Genomic DNA, 21,353 nt, shown 5'->3' on the forward strand with positions numbered 1-21,353 from the left:
ATTGGTTTGTACTCACTTAATTACTTTGAATCCACATGCTGAATCTTATCGGAATTTTTCCAATAACAGCTGCTCTTGCCGAATCTACGATTGGTCACTTCGTAGCAGGTCCCTCTTTATGAATATAACCGCGCACTTCGTTCGCGAAATTAATCACAAGATTGTCTTGCATTATTCAACACTACGAGAAAACAATCTCCAGGATGCTAAAACTTCTTATTCTTGCTTTCGTCATCGCGGGTAAGTAGATGGAATGCTGAATTATGCAGTATCCTTCTAATAAAATATCTAATCAAAAAACACCTATAATTACAAAAATATCAATTTCTATAAGTTTATCGGGCAGTCCCACCGAAATTTCAAGGAAATTTCGTCATCGAAAATTCGAAATTTCGGGGAAAAATCAGTCGAAGCTGTAAATTTCAGTTCAATTATTCCATAGTAATTGATAAAAATCAAGAACACTGGGACAAATATATTCTTCAATTTTCAAATATTGTCCAATATATTCTCAAATTTTTCGTGACAGGTGAAAATATGAAAAAAATTCTGCAGGAAAACTTTCCTGATGCACTCATCCATCGATTTTCATTAATTGTCGGAAAACTCTTGTTGATCCGAGAAAAAAAAATTGTTTCCGAAATTATTTGACCTTCTATTACTATTTTGGTACAGCTGTTACTGCTGCATTCGGCGAAGACGAAAACTCCCCACCCGTCGATTACGACTGTCAAAATGGAACATTTTTCCGGTGGTATTGCAACCGTTGCATATGCACCGGACTGCCAGACGAGAATTTTGTTTGCACTAAAGACCACTGCAAACCTGGAAATTACAACCGAGATGGAACCCCAGCCCGATTCTAAGAGATGATCCAATCTTTGGCTCATTGTCAGACATCAGAGTGTAAATCTGCTGAAGAGTCCATATTTATACAGATGAAATCATGATTACATATTGATATTAATAAATAAATGAAGTATAACTATAGAACTGATTCGTTCATTAGATCAGAAAAAAAGTTGAGAAAAAATGACTGAAAAAGTCAAGTGATCGTGGAGCAAAATTCCGTTTTGTGTCTTTTAACCCTTCAGAACTCGCGCTCAGCCACCGACCTTCGTTACTCGCGTGGTGAGCGCTGCGCCGCCCGTGCTTTTAGTAACGCAGCGTTGTCACGTTCATAGGTACGCGCTGAGCGTGCGGCGAGCGGGAAACAGCAACAGCGGAATTGAAAATTTTACATCCTTCGTTACTCGCACTGGGCGGCACGGCGCCGCTTTTGCGTATGAGCCTCAACAATTTATTATTTTTCGTAGCCTTGATGGATTTTCAGCGGATAAGAACCTTGCTAATCCGTTCTAAATGATTCAAGCTAGGCATTCTAATTTTTTCAATTTTTTGAAAGCTCAATTTTGCAAGAGGCAAGCGAAAATTTGAAAAAGGCGGCGCGGCGCTTATAGCGCGAGTTCTGAAGGGTTAAACTCTATATCGCGGGGGAAAATGACAGTCACTTTCACATCCCTAATCACAACCAAGAATCCCTCAAAATGGGAAATACATTCCTAAAAATTACTGATCGATTCTTGAAAATCAATTGCATGTCCTTGAAAATGAAACTATTTTTCTCTGCGTTAGATGGGTCAAAATTCAGGATTTCTTTTGTACACAAATTTAGGTTTTTTACTCATTATTACAGATTTTTCAAAATACATTAGCGTCCGGTCAAATGTCCGACAAGGAAATTTCCACGCAATCAAGTTTACGAGTAAGTGTGTCCTAATGTATCCAGCGGTTAATGAAATATTTACATAAATTATGGATTGAGCTTCCTAATCTATTTCGAAATTTATGAGACGTGTAGAACATGAACACGTTGCGCAAGTTATTACTCGAATTATCACACAATGTTTTATGTTTGCTCATTTAGAAACAGTACATTAGCCGTTTCGAATTCGTGTGTATCAACTTCAATAGTCATGCGGACATCAACAGATGTGGCTACGACAGAAATTCTGATTGGTCGCTCCATATTTGACTAGCTCAAAATCGTGGATATATAACTGTGGGATTTTTGTCGAAAAACTAGTACTAAAATAGTTCTGAGTCACTCAGCAATTTCAGAGAGAAATCAACAGAAGCTAAAGATGATCTTCAAAGGCCTTCTTCTTGCATTCGTCATTACGGGTAAGTGTAATAAAATATTACATTGAACACAGAGAAAAAACATTTTTTATTTTCTAGAACATGTCACACATTTTCACGAACATGTCTCTGATTTCCTGGAAATGAGTAACATTTTCGTAGAAATTAGGGATGGATCCTTGACAATCAGTGGCATGTCCCTGAAAATCGAAATGTTTTTTTCTCTGTGAGAAAAAACAAACAATAACTTCTGCATGTTCAATCCTAGTCGTTGTCGCTGCACAGAAAAAAAGCATAAGCTCCATTCCTACCGATTATCCTTGTGAACCGGGAGAGTCCTTCAAGTGGTACTGCAACGTCTGCAGATGTGAGAAAGTACTTGGACAATTCTCTTGCACCAGAATGTACTGCAGACCCGGAGAGTACAACCCAGATGGAACTCGAGTCGAGCAATAATTGATCGTTCAATCCTGAGCTTACACAGAGTGAAGATCAATTAATATTAATACATTTTTCGTGTACAGTCGGGTAATAAAGTTCATGAACAAAACACATAGGATGCAAGTGCAGGCTGTTCACGAACTTAAGTCCGCGACTGTACATAACTGTACTTATTCATTCTTCCGATCTACATCCCTGAATAGATCAAAATAGATAAATAAAACAAACTATAAAATTACTATAAAATGACTATAAAAATATGAAATGAAATCAACAATTTATTAATTCAAAGAAAAGATTATTACGTCTTAATAAATTCGTTTTTTACTTCGTCGAAACATCTAATTTATTCAAACGAAGTTGATTTTATTTACGTAAACCATTTCTCTGGGTGTTTGCATGTACACAAAGCTTGTTTATTCTCATGAAATTATTGCAACCGTTGCGGATTTACTGACCTACTCGAGAAATTTGCTTGCGTCAGAATAAGCAGGATGGAATTTCACTGGAGACATAACAATCTAATTTCTTCTTCGATCGATTGAAAACAGAACAGCTATTTAATATTAATGGAAGTGGAATCATTACGTTGAAGAATAGAATTATAGCAATTTAATAGTGTTTGTTTCTTGATGTCAATGAAGCCGTTATCACACTATATTTAGTTCATAATTTACCTTCCTTATCATGTGCCCTTGTCTCCCTTCCACAAGTTACACATTGACATGACCACTTACACCTGTTTTCTATTAACCGTCAGGGAGGAGAGACAGTTATTGTTCCCCTAAAATCGAATGTGGAAATTTCATCACTTCTTTATTTATTTTCACTGTTAGAAAAAAAATGAAATTTCAGACTGAAATTTCTTCCCCCTGGATTTTTTCAGGGGGAAAGTCGACTTTCGGCAAAATCGAATTTTTTCGCCGAATGAACGTTGATTCCGATGATTTAAGCGATGGGCTATCCAGAATTCTCAAAAGTATTTGGAAAAAGTAAAAAATAAAAATTTTTTTTTTCTTTACCCGGGCCCAAGTGTCAGATCTTCGATTTTTTTAGGGAGAAAGGCGGTCAATGGGTCACAAGGGTCACGAGGGCCAAAGTGTCAGATCTTGGATTTTTCCAGGGGGAAAGTCGACTTTCGCCAAAATTGAATTTTTTAGCCGGGTGAACGTTGATTCCAACTATTTAAGCGACGGGCTATTCAGAACTCTCAAAAGTATGTGGAAAAAGTGAAAACTGAAAAAGTTTTTTTTTCAGATTTTCAAAGGGTCAGATTTTCCGTTTTTCCAGGGGGAAAGTCGACTTTCGCCAAAATCGAATTTTTTAGCCGGATGAACGTTGATTCCAACTATTTAAGCGACGGGCTATTCAGAACTCTCAAAAATATGTGGAAAAAGTGAAAACTGAAAAAGTTTTTTTTTCAGATTTTCAAAGGGTCATATTTTCCGTTTTTCCAGTGGGAATGTTGACTTTCGCCAAAATCGAATTTTTTAGCCAGGTGAACGTTGATTCTGTATCTATTAGCGATTCTGATGCTAATAAAACACTCGGAGACCCCAGAAATGTCGAAATAATTTTTTTTTTCATCTGGGGCCAAAGTGTCATATCGAAAATACGACGTGTCAGTGTAAACCCCACATTCAAAAAACCTCTCTGACACCCGCAGTCCTGCAAATCTCTCCGTCACCCACCGAGTCCACCCCCCAGTTCCCCAACTCCCCGCGACGTCGCCCCAATCGGCACCCGCAGCGCCGCCGCACGTCCCCCTCGTGCCCTAAAAATTCGAATTCCAAGTTTCTCGCATGACGCTAACGGTTTGCGATGCTCCAGATCGTCGATTGTGTTGACTCCCCGTGTTCACCAAAAAATCCGACGAACAAAAGTGAAAACCAACTCCACCCATCATCGCTCACCTCCACCAACTCGACGTAAAGCTCTCCACGTAAGTAACACCTGATTACGTTCGACAAAAACCTCCAATCCCCACAACACAGCTAACCAACAAACCCCCAACGCCTGCCCCCAAGCTGTCACAACTGCAGCCCCAAAACTCATAGAGAAAAAAAGTTTCTGGTCTCCAGTTACAATCTCTGAATTACAGTAGAGTCCTACATTTCAGTGACATTTTCACTTATTCTAAGAGAACTTTATCTGAGAATCAGGGGAGGAGTTCTACTTCTCCGGAGTTTTTACTGAAATCCAATAATTATACCCACGTTACTTAAATCGGTAAACATTTCCTCTTATTTCAAGGCACTTTGGTTCTAGAATCCAGTACTTAGATTTCTTAACTTAACATCTCAAATTATCTTCGTTAATTAAGAAGAATTTTTGTAGAAAAAGTCACAACAGAATATGCGATATAGAAAAATCAACCCCTTTAGATTTTTGTCTGTACACAAATATCTGTTCAGTAGAATTCCAATAGACCAACAGAATTTCTTAAAGAAAGCGTTAGCTTTTCTATCAAATTTTTTTACACGTGAGATTAACAAATAAATAAATATCGATTTCATCTTCATCTCCTCTGTTATATAGAGAGATCAACACCTATAGTCCTTTTTCTGTAGAAAAATATCTATTCAAAAACCCCGTTCGATATTTTTTTACAGAACTCATACAAAGAACAAACCGAATTTTCCAGTAGAATACCAACAGAAATTCAATAGAATTTCTTAAAGAAAGCGTTGGGTTTTCCATCAATTTTTTTCATACATGACATTTAAAAAAATATCGATTTCACCCCAACCTCTGAACCTCACAACCGATTGATTTCAGCGACTGCATCAGAATGGTACTAAACAAACGTGACCTGGAGAAGGCCTTCTCCCCAGGAAAGGCCCGACGATTCGGCAAACGTCGTTCGGGAGCCCAATTCAAGCCCAGCACAAGTGGCAGTACAACGAGATCAGTAACAAGTGACAACGAGGGTGGAACCAGCATCAAAGTAATCGTGAGAGTTCGTCCCCCCAATGAGCGAGAGTCCCAGGACAACCACAGGACCGTGATCAAAGTCGTTGACGAAAAGATGCTGATATTCGATCCAAAAGTCGAGGAGAACCCCTTCTTCTACAGGGGCGTGGCCCAAAAGGGTCGAGATCTCCTGAAAAAACAGAACAAAGAGCTCCAGTTCATCTTCGACCACGTCTTCGACATGACCTGTTCGAACGAGCAAGTATTCGATGGCACAACGAGAGAGATAATCTCCGATTTACTAGAGGGCTACAACTGCTCGGTCTTCGCTTACGGAGCCACTGGAGCTGGAAAGACCCACACAATGCTGGGAAAGGAGGGCGACCCTGGCATAACTTACAGAACAATGGCAGAGCTATTCAGGCAGATAGAGGGACAAAGAGAGAACCGAAATTTCACTCTTGGCGTGACATACTTGGAGATTTACAATGAAAACGTTCAGGATCTCCTCCACAAGTCTGGGCCCCTGGCGCTTCGAGAAGACGGTCGTGCTGGGGTGATCGTGGCCAATCTGAAGATCATTCCCATCGCCAGTGCTGACGAACTCCTCCAGCTTCTGGCGCGTGGAAACAAGAACCGAACTCAGCACCCAACTGACGCTAATCAGGAGAGCAGTCGAAGTCACGCTGTGTTCCAGGTGTACGTCAACATGGCGAGCAAGTTGGATGGACAGGTGAAGCAGGTGAAGCTCTCGATGATAGATCTAGCTGGATCGGAGAGGGCCTCTGCCACTGGCTGCAAGGGGGCCAGATTCAAAGAGGGAGCCAATATCAATAAATCACTGTTGGCTCTTGGTAATTGCATAAACAATCTTGCTGATGGTGTCAAGCACATTCCTTACAGAGACTCCAAGCTCACTCGTCTGTTGAAGGACTCGTTGGGGGGAAATTGTCGTACTGTCATGATTGCTAATATTGGCCCCTCCAGTATGAGCTATGAGGACACTTACAATACTTTGAGGTACGCCAATCGAGCCAAGAAGATCAAGACACATATCAAGAAGAACATAATCTCTTGTGAGATGCATGTGACGAGTTATATTAAACTTGTGGACGAGCAAAAGAAGGAGATCAATCTGTTGAAGGAAAAATTGTTGGCCCTGGAGAGCAAGAGTATGGCATCAAGCTCGTCACCAGAGCCCTCGGAACTCAGTGAAGAGGCCCAGAGGGAGATAAAAGAGATGAATGACAGATTGAATGACCTTTACGAGCAGAAGAAATCACTCAACGAGAAGGTTCTCTCCCTCCAGAGTGCTGATAAAATCCTCTGCTCCAGAATTCAGTACAAAATTGCTGCTGACAAACGTCTCCAGAATCTCACAGCAGCTCTGGATCTCGTTGCTGAGGAGCAGAATGCCAGTGGTAAATCCAGGGTCAACAAGTCCCTTCTGCACTTCAAGAGACAACGAGAGGTCGTTAAGATCCAGATGGAGCAGGTGTGGAGTGAGCTGCAGTCAGTGGAACGAGAGCTCGACGCTCTTAATGACGAGATCAGTAAGAAGGGGCTCACTGACAAATTGAGGGATAACTGTGCTGTCAGAATGATGGAGATCAAGTCCTGCAGGATTCAGCAGCAGTACGAGCACGCCAGGAAGATCTGCAGTCTTCAGCAGTGCGAGATGGAGTCGAGTGACACGATATTGAAGACAATGAGTGGCATTCTGCAGACATACTATGGAACAATGTGTGGCTACAACATCATGACGGATAAAATGAAGACTGAGTACAAACAGCTTGTTAAGTCGTTGGAGGGAGTGAGGAATATCAAGTGGGCTGATGCTGATGAACACAGTCCTCACGAGGATCTGTACAACCGTACTGGTCTGACACTGGAGGAGCTGATGGACCCCTTGAACAATGAAATGCCAATTCACAATGCTCTGTACCTGGAGGACGAGCCACCAGCCCCTGCGAGTAAATTGAACACCACTTTCGATGGATCTACGAGTAACATGTGCTCACCCATTGTTGAGAGTAATCTTAATTCCACGATAACTGTAGATTCTCCAGTGAGTGATGAACCAGAATGTGAGAGGGATTTGGCAAATGGAGAGGAGATCAAAGCAAGTCAGTTAAATAATACATTCAATTTGATGGAGAATAAAGCGAAAAAACGCATTCTAGCTGATAAGAATCATACGACTAGTAGAACGCCGAATAAAGTCAGGAAAGTATCGCCGAAGAACAGGGTTGTTTCGGCACAACAGACCAATCACAATTTTACGGGAAAGGAGAATAAGGGGAGTGGGAAACCTGTTAGTGTTATGAGTGCTAAGAGCGTTGCTATTTTGAATAAGTTGAAGAGTGACAGGCCCAAACTGCTGACGCAAATATCTTCGGCACCTTACGAGGGGGGGAATAATGAGCACGGGGGACTGAAGGCCATTAGGAACAGGGAGCGGAGGGGGCTGGTCAATTCCCATCCCTATCAGAAGAATCATATAAAACAGAAGTAAGTTTTTCAGGAATATTCCACTGCTTTTGGGGATTATGGGAAGCTTTAATGGACTTTGAGACTATAAAATGGTATTGTTGGGGGTTTTAATGCGACAAATGGTGAGAATTATCGATTGAATTGATCTGTTATCAATATAGCTGGGAATGATTGATTCAATTATGAATTGCCGATGTTTTTTAAATATTAAAAGTATTGAAACTCATTCTTTCGCTAAAACTGGTCTATTAAAATACCCTCAATGTTTTCTAGATGGAAAAACCGAGACCGAGACATTACAAAAGACATTGAGACAACTAGAAAACTAACGAATAGAGATTCGTAGAAATTTTTTTTTAAATATAAATTATGACTGAAAATTGTGGGCTTTCATGAATGAAATAGACTTTGAAGTGAATTTTGGTACATTTTAATGCAAGATTCGGTGAAAATTATCAATTGAACTGTCAAAAATGCAAATTAAGTCTTTTCCCTCGCAGGAACTGTACTACCAATGTTTTCTGTATTGAAAATCCACGACATTGCCGGGAATATTCAGAATTAACGATTATTAACCATGGGAAATTGATGAAATATATTCACATCTGTAGAAATATGACTGAGCATTGTAGATTTATTTCTCTACAGTAAGTTCCCCCATGAACAACGCGTAAAATATCACATAGCACGCAGAACTGGTTACCCACCTAATAAACAACCGTAATGACTTAATTAATAACCCCTGGAATGTCGTGTCACAGGTTACCATCGGCAGCGCCGTCGTCCCGTGTACCCTGGTAGGGTTAATATTCCAGAAAAACGAGAAAAATATCCAAATCCCTGTGTGTTTAATACAGCACCATTTACTCTGCACCTTGAGTGATAAGAGGAATTATTTTAATGTACACAGCCCTTGCGTAATCTCGAAAGAACCCATGGCAATTCTTTCCTCATTACATGTCGTTTCAGAAGTGTCTGAGACTCTACTGCCAATTTTGTTTCTCTCTAATTAATGTTAATTTTAATGACTGAATAAATGTAGATTTTTTAAAATTATTATCTAGACGCCAATGCTCCTCTCACTGAGTTGTACTCGAAGTTTGTTTGACTTTTGACTTTTATATGAGATTGCTGATAGATTCTGGGAGTGATGATAACGTAACACTTGATGGTATAAGTTTTAAATTCAATATGAATAATTATTTGAGAAGAGCCTTACAATTTTCGTAAATAAAACGTTTATATATATTATTGTTATCGATTCTCACCGTGCGCTAAGGCGAGCAATATGACAATACATTTTCTATATATAATACTTGTAATCGCACAAATGTGTAATGTTTGTAACAGTCAAATAAAGTTTTTTACGTAAAAACTCTGAATCAACTTCTTTTACGCCACATTGAGGATGTAATTTCGTAAATCAATATATAGAATGAGGAAAAAATATCGTTCACGATTCTGCACCGGGAGAAGAGGAAATTTTAATGAGTTACAGTTTTTCGACTGCAGAGAATACTTTTCTGAATATTAGCGAGTCGAAAATTGATCCATTTAGAAATAGGAAAATACGTGAATGATGAGATGATTCAATGAATGATGAATTTTCAAAAGCTGGAAAATTTCCCATCCTCTGGAAAGATAGATCGGTTGATCGTAAAACTGATCTAATGCAGAAAAATTTGGTAATACTTTGTTCAAGTTTTGTGTAAGAGCATAAAAATATCTCAAGTAGTTGCTTGCTTCTTTATTCAATCATAAATTATGAATTGTTACGAAAAATGAGGAACAAACTCCCTAATTCTACTGTAATATACGAAATAAAACTCAGCCAAGTCTCTGCCTGTGTAAAAAGAACTAAAAATTATGTTCAAATGCATGTTGACCGACCAGACTGGATTTTTAACTCAATTGAATGGACTCACCACCATTTCTGGACGACAAAGAATAAATTAGTAATAAATTTTCAAACTAACGATGACGAAAAATTGGAAAAAGCAGTCCATGATCATAAAACGGGGATGGATGCGAATAAATGAATAAATAAATAAATGAATGAATGAACAACTAACAATGATGAACAATAGAAATCCGATAGAACTTCCCACCGAATTCGATAAGATTTTCTACTAAATTTTTTCGTGCGCGATCAATAAATAAAAAAATCCAGATAATCAGTTTTGCTTCATTACGACGCAACATTGAGGATATCATTTTACAAATCAACATTTCACATAACGAAAAGAATATAATCTTCACTGCTGTGATTCTGGGAAGTCCCAATGGCTATAAAATATAAATGTCAGGCTCCGAACAAAGAGGAGCATAAGGAAAACCTCGAGAAAATTATGACAAGCTGTAAATATGCATGTCGTCCAATGATAACAACTGACTCAGAGTAGTAGAAATCAAGGAAAATACCTAAGGAAAAATATTGGCAATTTCAAACATGCGGGTTCAGTGATGCGGATACACTCATCGAATGAATCCCACCCACATATGTGCAGTGGGTATATAATCGCAGGCTCTGACTTTTGATCATCAGTTACTGAAAGTTTCTCTGTGAAGATTTGTCGACTAATCCCGTCGAAGAAGCAACCATGATGTGCAAAGTTTTGATTCTGGCTCTGGCTATCATGGGTGAGTGGAAGGATTCAATAGCGAAGTCAAACGGTTCAAGTTTCATGGGTTCGACTTAGATCTTAGCTGAGTTTTCGAAGAATATCTTCGAATCTATGGGAGATAGCGAAATTTTCATTATAACATTTTTTGTAGCTCTTGATTCGCTCCACAAAAAAGGTTCTAACAAAAATTTTGATATTTGCCTACAATTCCGAGATATTTATTGAAAACTGATTGCTAGTCAAAATAAACCGCTTTTTCATTTCGCGATTGCATTTTTCTTTTGGGTAATTGATTTATTGATGGATTAATTAATTAATCGGGTGATTTTGGGTAGCTGTCGCTGCTAGGCCTCAGCACGGAGGCCAGCCCGGAAGTCTCCCGAAGGAGACTGTTGTCAACGGAGTGACTTATCCAGAGCGTGAGTAAAACTTAATTCCCTTCGAGTGCACGAAGAAAAATTGTATAGGATTTTCCGTATGAATTCACTGAATGAGGAAGTCTTGAAATTTAAATTTTCTGCAGAAAAAATACATGAAGGTTTTTTTTATAAAAATTGTACAGCTTTTTTTACAGAATTTCTTCTATAGGAATTTTTTCATGATATGAAAATTCAAACAATTTAGGATCTCCTACAGGAATTTTCTCAACATAAATTTCCTCGACTAATTAATGAATAAATTCCGGAATTTCGTAATGACACTCCATTAGAAATCTAGAAATTCAGATATTCCGCAGAAAAAGTTGTGTGAATGTTTTTTATAGAATAGTTCCTCCGCGTAAAAAAAATGTATAACGTTTTTTTGTAAAATTTCTATGAGAATTTTTTTATATGAAAATTGAATGGAAAGAACTAGACACACGTATGCTACTTCCACAAAGAACGAACAATTTACAAGTTCTAGTGATTGAAAATTTCTAAAGGTTCTCACAGTAATTTCCTCAAGAAATCCACCCCTTTTTCTAAAACTCAAAATTACATTTTCAGTCCCACTGGACGGCTCAGACTGCCAAGTCGGGGTGACTTACCACCACTTTGGCAATCTCTGCGAGTGTAAACCGGAGCACGAAGTCTCCTGCAGACGCATCAGGAGAAACTAAAAATCTGAAAAACTCACCATACGATATCACCAACTCAATCAGCTAATTCCCAAGCATTCCCCGACACCAACGAAGATATTACCACTAAACGTTCACCTAACAGTGATGAATTGTTCGAAAACTTGAATCGCGACTCGAAATAAAAGCATTAAAAAATCTGAATAACGTCTGCAAACAATTATTTGAAGTTCTCCAACCCTTCCCTATCCACCGAGCGAGCAACCACTGTCCCACACCTCCGCAAGATGTCTCCCTCCCTCATTAAACCCAAATCCATAATCCTCCTGTCACCGCCGTGCACCTTTCTCCAGTCCGTGCAATCGTCGACATTCCAGTGTCTTTATTTTTCCCGTTAAGAAATAACCCAATAAAAAAATGTGAAAAAACCCAATGTATCGTGACTCTATGAATAAAGCCCCGTGATATCAAAACGTGACTATCCCCGAGAATTAACAAGTGCCTGTGCTATTTACACTGTGTACCATTAACCAAGGATAAATCCGCAAAAAAAGCATAACTGAATCCGTAATAAACCATTTATGCGATTGCAAAATGGCACGTACGGACAGCTGTCGTGCCGGAGCGCGTTGTACGCACTATTACGTACTTAAGACACGAGGAAAGTAGCGATTTATTCCGGAAAATACGTGAAATAAGGGGCTTGTAGACCGCTAAAACCGCACCCAGAAAATAACGGAGACGACGGAGTCTGTTAATGCGTAAAAATTGTCAGAAGTAAATAGACGCTCGAGGGATTACGTCCAAGTGTCCACTCCGGGGAAATAAAAAAAATTGTTCTTAGTATTTCAAAGGCTCCAGTGGGCGGTGAATTACATTCCAATTTGCAACAATCTGAATTTGCATTACTTGCGATGTGTGCTGTGACACTTGGGAGAGCCTCCGGAGGAGTGATAGGAACCCCAGTGAACAGACACTTGTGAATTTTTATGAGATTGACAGGGGAGCTGAGAAAAAAGCTGATTAGACCTTTTACCTGGATTGTAATTGCTCCATCGGGGGTTAATTGGTGAGTATTCAGCCGATGTTTTTTTTGTCACGATTCACCTTCGTAATGCATACTGTCATATCCGGATTTATTGGAGGGATAATTTATTCATTCCTCTTTCTTTGATGTCGTTCGGGGATTGGGGATCTGATGGCCAGAGGGAATGGAGAATAATTTGTATGGAGATTGAGGTGGAGTGGACGGGTCGAGAGGAATTTTATGAGGATTTTAGAGGAGTTTTTCGAGGGTTATTGATCGGTTTGTAAACACGTATGTGCGGCATTTATCGGTGGGTTAATGAACTGATGTGTATGCTGATCGGGGAATTTATCAGGCGATATTTCGGCGGATGAAGGTTCGAGAATTTTTAGAAATAATGGCCTGGAAGAAGTCTTACTTTCACACTGAGAAAAAAAATTTATTCTGCTGATAATTGTTCCCCTGAAGAGATCCTTTGTCGTGTTGAGTCAATTTACTTGTGGCAAAAAGGAAAGTTTCCTCCAGAACATGATAATTTTTACAGTTGTAATTGCTCTCGCGAGAGATTTATATGCCTTTCGGGTAAATTCATTCGTTCTGCAGAGAATTATGTGAGGCTCCGGTTTTATCAAGTGAATGGTATTGAGAACAAATGATAATTTCAAGAGGAAACCACAATTTTCTTACCGAAATTTTTTTTTCTCGGGAAAGAAAACACCTCCAAATGTATTTACCTAATTAGAAAAAAAATTCGATTTCCCATTTTCAATTGTGAAAATGAATAAAACCTAATAAAAAAAAATGAAGAAATTGAGGCTTGTGTGCACAGGACATTTAAAGAATCATTTTGTGAATATCAAGAGTCTCTAAAGAGCATTACACATGAGGCATTGGAATAATCAACGTCCACGTTAATTTAATCGAGAATCCAGTATTACAGATTTTCACATTCTAGACATTAAAAAAGTCATTGTTGTAACTGAATGCATAATGAGGAACGAGGTACATAGTGGTTTCATCTGATTAGACATTGACCCAATTGTTGAAATCCCACGCGGGTAGTAGACGTGTGTTTATTGTTGCTGATCGATTTCTCTTGTGACAATTTTCGTAATTGTACTTCATCGCAAAATGTGTGATGAATCGAAGAATTAAAACACTTGAACAAATTCCATTTTTAACAGAAAATCTTTTAATTCTGGAGTAACGAATAAGTTACGTTTTTTCGATTAATTGATGAATAAATAAATGTGGAAATACTCTTAGAAATTCCGTTCTCATCTCCAACTCTACTAATGAATGATACCAAAACATCTTTTTATTTCAATAAAATACAGACATGAAATTCAAATTTAAGCTGTTATGTATCGTAAATCCTCGAATAAGAAATGAATTAATTTTTTTCGGGTGATGAATAGATTGATTTTCGCAAAAAAATATTTTATTACGTCGCTCAGTGTTATCAACCCATGATATCAAAACATTTTTTTATGTCCAGTAAAATCAATATGTGAAATTTCAACTTCTGCTATTGCGTGCATCACAAATCCTCGAGTAACGAACGAATAAATTTTTTCCTAGCAATTGATGAATATATCCGACAAATTTCGTAGTTATTTTTCATTGTGAAATATGAAATAAATCGAAAAATGTTGATCTACTTGTAGAAATTCCGTTCTTATCTCTAATTCTACTACTAAGTGATACCGGAACATTTTTTTATTTCAATCAAATCGAGATATGAAATTTAAATTTGAACTGTTATGCATGATAAATCCTCGAATAACAAATGAATCAATTTTTTTCGATTGATGAATAGATTAATTTTCGCAAAAAACTCTAATTATATTTGATTACTAAATACACATGAGTTTTTCTGAACGTTCGACACACGCAATACTGAACGAGTTATTGATTTCTCAGTTTAACATTACCAGAATCATAACAAATCTTTGAGTAACAAATGAATATATTTTTTCTCATTAATTGATGCATGTATCAGAGAAATTTCGTAATTATACTCCATTGTGACATACAAGATAAATCGAAGAATGTTAAATGTTAAACTTGTAGAAATTCCGTTCTTATCTCTAATTCTACTACTAAATGATACCGGAACATTTTTTTATTTCAATCAAATCAAGATATGAAATTCAAATTCGAGCTATTACGCACCATAAATCATCGAATAAGAAATGAATAAATTTTTTCGACCACTGAATAGATTAATTTTCGGAAAAAAAATTGTAGTTGTATTTAATCACCAAATACACCGAAGTTTTTTCCGAACTTTCTCCACACGTGATAACGAACGAATTATTCATTCCTCTGTTCACTATTATCCCCATCACCACAAAGCATTTTTTTTATTTCCAGAAAAATCAAGATGTGAAATTTAAACGTCTGCTGTACATCAAAACCCAGCGATATCAAAGAAACTAAATCCCCAAGACAAAAATAAACCCCAAACAATCATGAAACTTGTGCCAGCAATTTATCTCGGATCGACGGCGATAGACCGTCGATTCAGCAGTCCAATGTTACCCTGGATCACAAAAGAAATCAAGAGAAGGAGTAATCACCAGCGAGTAAGTTTTTCCTCATTTTTTATTAAAATCAATTTATTCAATTCCATTGCATAATGCGTAAACAGAATTCATCGTTCATTTTTTCCTCAAACTTATGCATAATTGATGGATTTATTAACTTCACTCTAAAAGACATTAAAGGTCATAACAGAAGTAAGTGAATATCGCTGTAAATACCACGAATGGTTTTCTTGCGTGTGGCCCTTACATTTTTTACTGTCCAAATGCCCTATGTCTGCGTGTAAACTCTAATAGGGAGTATGCATGAAGGAGGGGATGTTTTTTCTTTTTTTTTTCATCAGAAAAGTCCCCTCGACTGGAACTCCCATGAACTCCCTATTTCCACATTCCACACGCTTCTATTTTCCCCCTTACGTGAACCTGTATTCATGCTGTTGCAATCAACTAGATGGTATTAATCACTCGCGCACTGAATCACATGGAGAGTCATTTCAAATATTTTTATCACACGATTCTGTAATAAAATGTAATGAAAAGTAAAAAAATTGTTATTGACAGGGGGGAAAAATTGTTGGAGAATTTTTCCACTCGCGTTATGCAAGTCCCGCACTCAGGGATTTCCGGATGATTGTTTTCGACTTTCGCAGGTTGCAACAATGGTGATATGATACTTGAGAATGCAACAGCACTGTCGCAGACATCATTTTGCTACAAAGGGGATAAAAATACATTTCGTGGATTTTAATCGATTTGAGGCTATTCAAGTACTTCAATGGTTTTTTTTAGAAAACACTTAAAATCTCAGTTTCTGAAATTTTATTGACAAATTTAATGATTGGAATGTCTTTCAATGTTCGATTTTTGTCGATTTAGTGGATTTTTCATGCATTTTAATGCATTCCATTAAATTATAAATTTTTAATGAGAAACTCCTTCATTCACATCTATTGCAAATTTGAGAATATATTCATCTGCATTTCCCTGCACTCCATTAATTGCCTTGCAATAATTTAATTGAAATTTGCGTTTTCCATGAATTTTCCGGTAAATTATAAATTTTCAATGCAAAATTCTCCAGTGGAAATCTCGGTGGAGGTCTAACATGATAAAAATTTACAAGTAGTGCACCGGAAAGTTCAGGTAAAAATTGTCAACATTAAAAACCCCGACATTGCGATTATGTCAGCATTCAACAGCAGAATTTTATACACCATTGGATTCCCCGCAAGAAACCCGATTTGTCTGCGCGACAAAAACGATCATTTCCACTCCAAACATGTCCGTCGAAGGACTCTCTCGTTGCCATTTCAATTGCATACACGAGAGACAAGAAAAAATAACAATGAAAAAAAAAACGGCAAAAAATAAATTTCGCAGTAATCTTTTATATTCCGTGTCCTTCACGTCACTTCGTGTTCTCAACAATGTCTCTGTTATTATTGTCGCGTTAATTTATGTGCATCCCATTAATTAAAACAGGAGTTGATTTTCCCAGCAAGTTTTAACGGTTAACAAAATAGTGTTGAGTCTCTGTAAATAGGGGAATTATCTTTTCGCTTATCGCTTTCATTTTGAAAAAGGGAATATGCATTGCAGTCGAGTAGTCGCTAGTCGCATTCACTGCTTATCTGGTTGAAAAAATAATGTACGCAAACGTGGTTTTATGGCATTTGCCCTGATAATGCGCGGGGAACAATACCCGTTCGAAATGAGTGTCACAGGAGTATAACAGACACACCAATGAGAACACAAATACGAAATTTTTCTCATTCCCTCTGAGGGTTTTTGCGAGAGTGGTCCCACTGCGATAACGGAAAATACCTTGAGACTCCTCTGCCAATGGGAAACGGCGATAAGAACTGTCAGAATTTATTTAGGCCGTGACTATTCGCACCATTGCGTGAATCACTCCCGTACACTCCATACACTCCACGCATGCGTGAAGTTTGTGTGTTTCACGCAGCCGAATTTTCATACTGCTGTGCATTTCACGCAGTTGAAGTTTCATACTACTGTGTGTTTCACGCACTTGTATTTTTATACACCTGTGTGTTTCACGTAGTTGCATTTTTATACATCAGGATTGCGTTTTTCCACTTCCTAGGCCTTATAGAACATGAATTGAATTAATTTTTTTTGCATTTTCGTTTTTCGCGATTATCTCGGAAACTATGAGAGATAGAGCCTTAAAACCTATTCCATTCGATTCCTGAGGAAATTTGGGTTCCGTATAGGCAGATGGACGGCTCAGAATTGCGTTTTTCCACTTCCTACACCCTATACAAGATGAATTAAATTAATTTTTTTTGGCATTTTCGTTTTTCGCGATTATCTCGGAAACTATGAGAGATAGAGCCTTAAAACCTATTCCATTCGATTCCTGAGGAAATTTGGGTTCCGTATAGGCAGATGGACGGCTCAGAATTGCGTTTTTCCACTTCCTACACCCTATACAAGATGAATTAAATTAATTTTTTTTGGCATTTTCGTTTTTCGCGATTATCTCGGAAACTATGAGAGATAGAGCCTTAAAACCTATTCCATTCGATTCCTGAGGAAATTTGGGTTCCGTATAGGCAGATGGACGGCTCAGAATTGCGTTTTTCCACTTCCTACACCCTATACAAGATGAATTAAATTAATTTTTTTTGGCATTTTCGTTTTTCGCGATTATCTCGGAAACTATGAGAGATAGAGCCTTAAAACCTATTCCATTCGATTCCTGAGGAAATTTGGGTTCCGTATAGGCAGATGGACGGCTCAGAATTGCGTTTTTCCACTTCCTACACCCTATACAAGATGAATTAAATTAATTTTTTTTGGCATTTTCGTTTTTCGCGATTATCTCGGAAACTATGAGAGATAGAGCCTTAAAACCTATTCCATTCGATTCCTGAGGAAATTTGGGTTCCGTATAGGCAGATGGACGGCTCAGAATTGCGTTTTTCCACTTCCTACACCCTATACAAGATGAATTAAATTAATTTTTTTTGGCATTTTCGTTTTTCGCGATTATCTCGGAAACTATGAGAGATAGAGCCTTAAAACCTATTCCATTCGATTCCTGAGGAAATTTGGGTTCCGTATAGGCAGATGGACGGCTCAGAATTGCGTTTTTCCACTTCCTACACCCTATACAAGATGAATTAAATTAATTTTTTTTGGCATTTTCGTTTTTCGCGATTATCTCGGAAACTATGAGAGATAGAGCCTTAAAACCTATTCCATTCGATTCCTGAGGAAATTTGGGTTCCGTATAGGCAGATGGACGGCTCAGAATTGCGTTTTTCCACTTCCTACACCCTATACAAGATGAATTAAATTAATTTTTTTTGGCATTTTCGTTTTTCGCGATTATCTCGGAAACTATGAGAGATAGAGCCTTAAAACCTATTCCATTCGATTCCTGAGGAAATTTGGGTTCCGTATAGGCAGATGGACGGCTCAGAATTGCGTTTTTCCACTTCCTACACCCTATACAAGATGAATTAAATTAATTTTTTTTGGCATTTTCGTTTTTCGCGATTATCTCGGAAACTATGAGAGATAGAGCCTTAAAACCTATTCCATTCGATTCCTGAGGAAATTTGGGTTCCGTATAGGCAGATGGACGGCTCAGAATTGCGTTTTTCCACTTCCTACACCCTATACAAGATGAATTAAATTAATTTTTTTTGGCATTTTCGTTTTTCGCGATTATCTCGGAAACTATGAGAGATAGAGCCTTAAAACCTATTCCATTCGATTCCTGAGGAAATTTGGGTTCCGTATAGGCAGATGGACGGCTCAGAATTGCGTTTTTCCACTTCCTACACCCTATACAAGATGAATTAAATTAATTTTTTTTGGCATTTTCGTTTTTCGCGATTATCTCGGAAACTATGAGAGATAGAGCCTTAAAACCTATTCCATTCGATTCCTGAGGAAATTTGGGTTCCGTATAGGCAGATGGACGGCTCAGAATTGCGTTTTTCCACTTCCTACACCCTATACAAGATGAATTAAATTAATTTTTTTTGGCATTTTCGTTTTTCGCGATTATCTCGGAAACTATGAGAGATAGAGCCTTAAAACCTATTCCATTCGATTCCTGAGGAAATTTGGGTTCCGTATAGGCAGATGGACGGCTCAGAATTGCGTTTTTCCACTTCCTACACCCTATACAAGATGAATTAAATTAATTTTTTTTGGCATTTTCGTTTTTCGCGATTATCTCGGAAACTATGAGAGATAGAGCCTTAAAACCTATTCCATTCGATTCCTGAGGAAATTTGGGTTCCGTATAGGCAGATGGACGGCTCAGAATTGCGTTTTTCCACTTCCTACACCCTATACAAGATGAATTAAATTAATTTTTTTTGGCATTTTCGTTTTTCGCGATTATCTCGGAAACTATGAGAGATAGAGCCTTAAAACCTATTCCATTCGATTCCTGAGGAAATTTGGGTTCCGTATAGGCAGATGGACGGCTCAGAATTGCGTTTTTCCACTTCCTACACCCTATACAAGATGAATTAAATTAATTTTTTTTGGCATTTTCGTTTTTCGCGATTATCTCGGAAACTATGAGAGATAGAGCCTTAAAACCTATTCCATTCGATTCCTGAGGAAATTTGGGTTCCGTATAGGCAGATGGACGGCTCAGAATTGCGTTTTTCCACTTCCTACACCCTATACAAGATGAATTAAATTAATTTTTTTTGGCATTTTCGTTTTTCGCGATTATCTCGGAAACTATGAGAGATAGAGCCTTAAAACCTATTCCATTCGATTCCTGAGGAAATTTGGGTTCCGTATAGGCAGATGGACGGCTCAGAATTGCGTTTTTCCACTTCCTACACCCTATACAAGATGAATTAAATTAATTTTTTTTGGCATTTTCGTTTTTCGCGATTATCTCGGAAACTATGAGAGATAGAGCCTTAAAACCTATTCCATTCGATTCCTGAGGAAATTTGGGTTCCGTATAGGCAGATGGACGGCTCAGAATTGCGTTTTTCCACTTCCTACACCCTATACAAGATGAATTAAATTAATTTTTTTTTGCACTTTTGTTTTTCGCGATTATCTCGGAAACTATGAGATCCGATCAATTATCCCCTCATGTATAATCGGGGTTTCAATTGAAAACCCGAGTTGAAAACCCGATTTTGTAGCAGCGATGTCAGATAAGATATGAATGTTTTTTTGGGCTCAAATGAAAGAGCGGGTCGAGAAATGGCGTGCTAGGGTCTCTAAACATGACACATGTCTCTGAAGATGATGTCTGTTTTCAATTGAAAAGCAGAGTTGTGACATTGTCTAGGAGGACAATGGGGTCTAGGAGTATGTATAGAACATTGGCGTCTAGGAGTCTCCCCTGGTTCCAAACCATCTTTAGAGGTCCTAGCACACCATTTTTCGACCCGCTCTTTCGTTTGAGCCCAAAAAAACATTCATATCTTGTCTGACATCTCTGCTACAAACTCGGGCCTACAACTCGGGCCTTCAATAAAAGGCCCGAGTTGTAGACCCGAGTTTGTAGCAGAGATGTCAGACAAGATATGAATGTTTTTTTGGGCTCAAACGAAAGAGCGGGTCGAAAAATGGTGTGCTAGGACCTCTAAAGATGGTTTGGAACCAGGGGAGACTCCTAGACGCCAATGTTCTATACATACTCCTAGACCCCATTGTCCTCCTAGACAATGTCACAACTCTGCTTTTCAATTGAAAACAGACATCATCTTCAGAGACATGTGTCATGTTTAGAGGCCCTAGCACGCCATTTCTCGAGCCGCTCTTTCATTTGAGCCCAAAAAAACATTCATATCTTATCTGACATCGCTGCTACAAACTCGGGCCTACAACTCGGGCCTTTAATTGAAGGCCCGAGTTGTAGGCCCGAGTTTGTAGCAGCGATGTCAGACAAGATATGAATGTTTTTTTGGGCTCAAATGAAAGAGCGGGTCGAGAAATGGCGTGCTAGGGCCTCTAAAGATGGTTTTGAACCAGGGGAGACTCCTAGACCCCACTGGACAATGTTGTCACAATTGCGCTTTTCAATTGAAAACAGACATCATCTTTAGAGACAATTGTCATCTTTAAAGACTTCAGCACGCCATTGTTCG

The 21,353-nt window shown here is 38.3% G+C and overlaps 2 protein-coding genes across 2 annotated transcripts in view; both read left to right on the forward strand.

The window, feature by feature from the left end:
* The first annotated feature begins 4,386 nt into the window (after positions 1-4,386).
* On the forward strand, positions 4,387-9,333 carry LOC107044668 (kinesin-like protein KIF18A). Its single transcript, XM_015266622.1, has 3 exons — positions 4,387-4,525; positions 5,362-8,007; positions 8,751-9,333. Exons 2-3 carry the CDS (start codon positions 5,375-5,377, stop codon positions 8,788-8,790), a joined length of 2,673 nt encoding a protein of 890 aa, XP_015122108.1. The 5' UTR covers positions 4,387-4,525; positions 5,362-5,374; the 3' UTR covers positions 8,791-9,333.
* Positions 9,334-10,435: 1,102 nt separating this feature from the next.
* The window catches only part of LOC107044673 (TBC1 domain family member 1), a 32,298-nt gene continuing 21,380 nt past the window's right edge, over positions 10,436-21,353 (forward strand). The window contains exons 1-4 of the mRNA XM_015266630.1: positions 10,436-10,629; positions 10,949-11,032; positions 11,600-12,739; positions 15,074-15,285. Of these exons, the coding sequence (XP_015122116.1) occupies positions 15,172-15,285 (114 nt within the window). The 5' untranslated portion in view covers positions 10,436-10,629; positions 10,949-11,032; positions 11,600-12,739; positions 15,074-15,171. The remainder of the gene's footprint in view (positions 10,630-10,948; positions 11,033-11,599; positions 12,740-15,073; positions 15,286-21,353) is intronic.

The sequence above is a fragment of the Diachasma alloeum genome, unplaced genomic scaffold, assembly GCF_001412515.2.
Source record: "Diachasma alloeum isolate Michigan unplaced genomic scaffold, Dall2.0 Dall_scaffold_00782, whole genome shotgun sequence".
NCBI classification, from domain to species: domain Eukaryota; kingdom Metazoa; phylum Arthropoda; class Insecta; order Hymenoptera; family Braconidae; genus Diachasma; species Diachasma alloeum.

Coding starts and splice junctions, on each gene's coding strand:
- LOC107044668 (XM_015266622.1), top strand. CDS start 5,375: ATGGTACTAAACAAACGTGACCTGGAGAAGGCCTTCTCCCCAGGAAAG. Junction 8,008..8,750: donor AAGAATCATATAAAACAGAA/GTAAGTTTTTCA, acceptor GTCGTGTCACAG/GTTACCATCGGCAGCGCCGT.